The sequence below is a fragment of the Stegastes partitus genome, unplaced genomic scaffold (genome assembly GCF_000690725.1).
Source record: "Stegastes partitus isolate 25-593 unplaced genomic scaffold, Stegastes_partitus-1.0.2 Scaffold1041, whole genome shotgun sequence".
In the NCBI taxonomy this organism is placed as follows: Eukaryota; Metazoa; Chordata; class Actinopteri; family Pomacentridae; genus Stegastes; species Stegastes partitus.
Window position 1 is genome coordinate 266,278 of NW_007578772.1, and position 1,370 is coordinate 267,647.

General features: G+C 46.3%; 1 protein-coding gene across 1 annotated transcript; it reads right to left on the reverse strand.

Moving 5' to 3' along the window:
• Positions 1-56: 56 nt before the first annotated feature.
• LOC103367374 (retinoic acid receptor alpha-B-like) lies at positions 57-1,364 on the reverse strand. The gene is made up of 2 exons (XM_008295379.1): positions 1,322-1,364; positions 57-1,213 (listed from the first exon to the last, which is right to left on the reverse strand). Exons 1-2 carry the CDS (start codon positions 1,356-1,358, stop codon positions 966-968), a joined length of 285 nt encoding a protein of 94 aa, XP_008293601.1. The 5' UTR covers positions 1,359-1,364; the 3' UTR covers positions 57-965.
• Between the last annotated feature and the right edge of the window lie 6 nt (positions 1,365-1,370).

Here is a 1,370-nt window from a genome sequence, read left to right on the forward strand (position 1 = left end):
TTGATGACATGAATATCAAAACAGATATCCACAGTGAACACAGTTGACACGGAGGATGTAAGAAGAAAAATCATACTTCTTTATTGAACTCCCTGTATTTTGTACTTTCCAGTGAGTCTTACCTCACCACACATTAAAGGGGACGACACTGAAATAGATACAGATGGTTTGTACCTGACACTAGGGGTGCTGCAGTGAGGCAGTGACACTGTGTAAACACACTATGACATTAAGTGGTGCAGACTATAAAAAAAAAAAAAACAAAAAAAACAAACATACAACTTGTACACGTAGATGTTTGGCAGCACCTGATGACGATGCTCAAGAGATTTAAATAAGACCTCGATTTTTAACTCTGCTTTGGTTGAAAACGTGTCCACCGACAGTCGGACGTGATATATTATTCTGTTGAAAAAAGAACTCCACGCGTTTCACAGTTTGTTGAAGCTCGTTGAGTTTGCCGGAGCTGCATCTGGAAGCAATTCAAACGCACGTCTTCCTATAATTTTCTCTGATGTGTCTATGAGGGTGAAGGAGGGAGGAAGGTGAGTGAGCGTTTGTGTTCGTGTGGTGTGGATGGATAGCTGCATTGGGGAAATACAGTATATACACATGTACATTTAAGAAAATAGCTTCTTGCATCAGTCTGTTTCAGTTTCAACCTCGCACAGGCTTTGTTATGTACACTATATTACACGTAATGACTCTGGATCCTACACATGACTCAGGACATGTGTGACGTAAGAAGAATCCTCCTCATCAGTCCGTCATGTAGGTCTACAGCCTGCATATTATCAGCTTTTTACACATCTTAAAAAGATAACCAAAGATGTGAGCAGGTTTTTTTTTTGCATTTAATGTACACAACCGTGAAATCAGTCCTCACGGCAGCAGCTGCACACGTCACCAGAGTTTATGGGTTCGGGACATTCTGCTGATGTAGTCCAGGGACGCTGCTGGATGCTTCAGGGGGAGTTTAAGGGAGGAGAAGGGGGCGCCGGGCTCGGGCTGGGAGACGGGACAGATTTGGGCGACGGATGACAACTCCCTGTGTCTGCTTCGTCCTCCTCTCTGGCTCCTCTTCCTTTTCCTCCCCCTTTCCCTCCACCCGACCCGTGGCCCTCCAGCCCCTCAGAGTTCTCCAGCATCTCCTGGATGAGAGGAGGCATCGAGCCGGGTATCTCCATTTTCAGGGTGATGACTCGCTCCGCTCCTGTGAGAAAGAGGCGCAGAAGGAAAGGTCAGGACAGCAGCACCGTATCACAAGTGTGTCTCTAATTCAAGCACAGTGAGCGCTGTGATGTGTGCACATCGGTCTCACCCTTCACACTGATGCTCCTGAGGTCAGTGATCTTCATCAGTATCTTGGG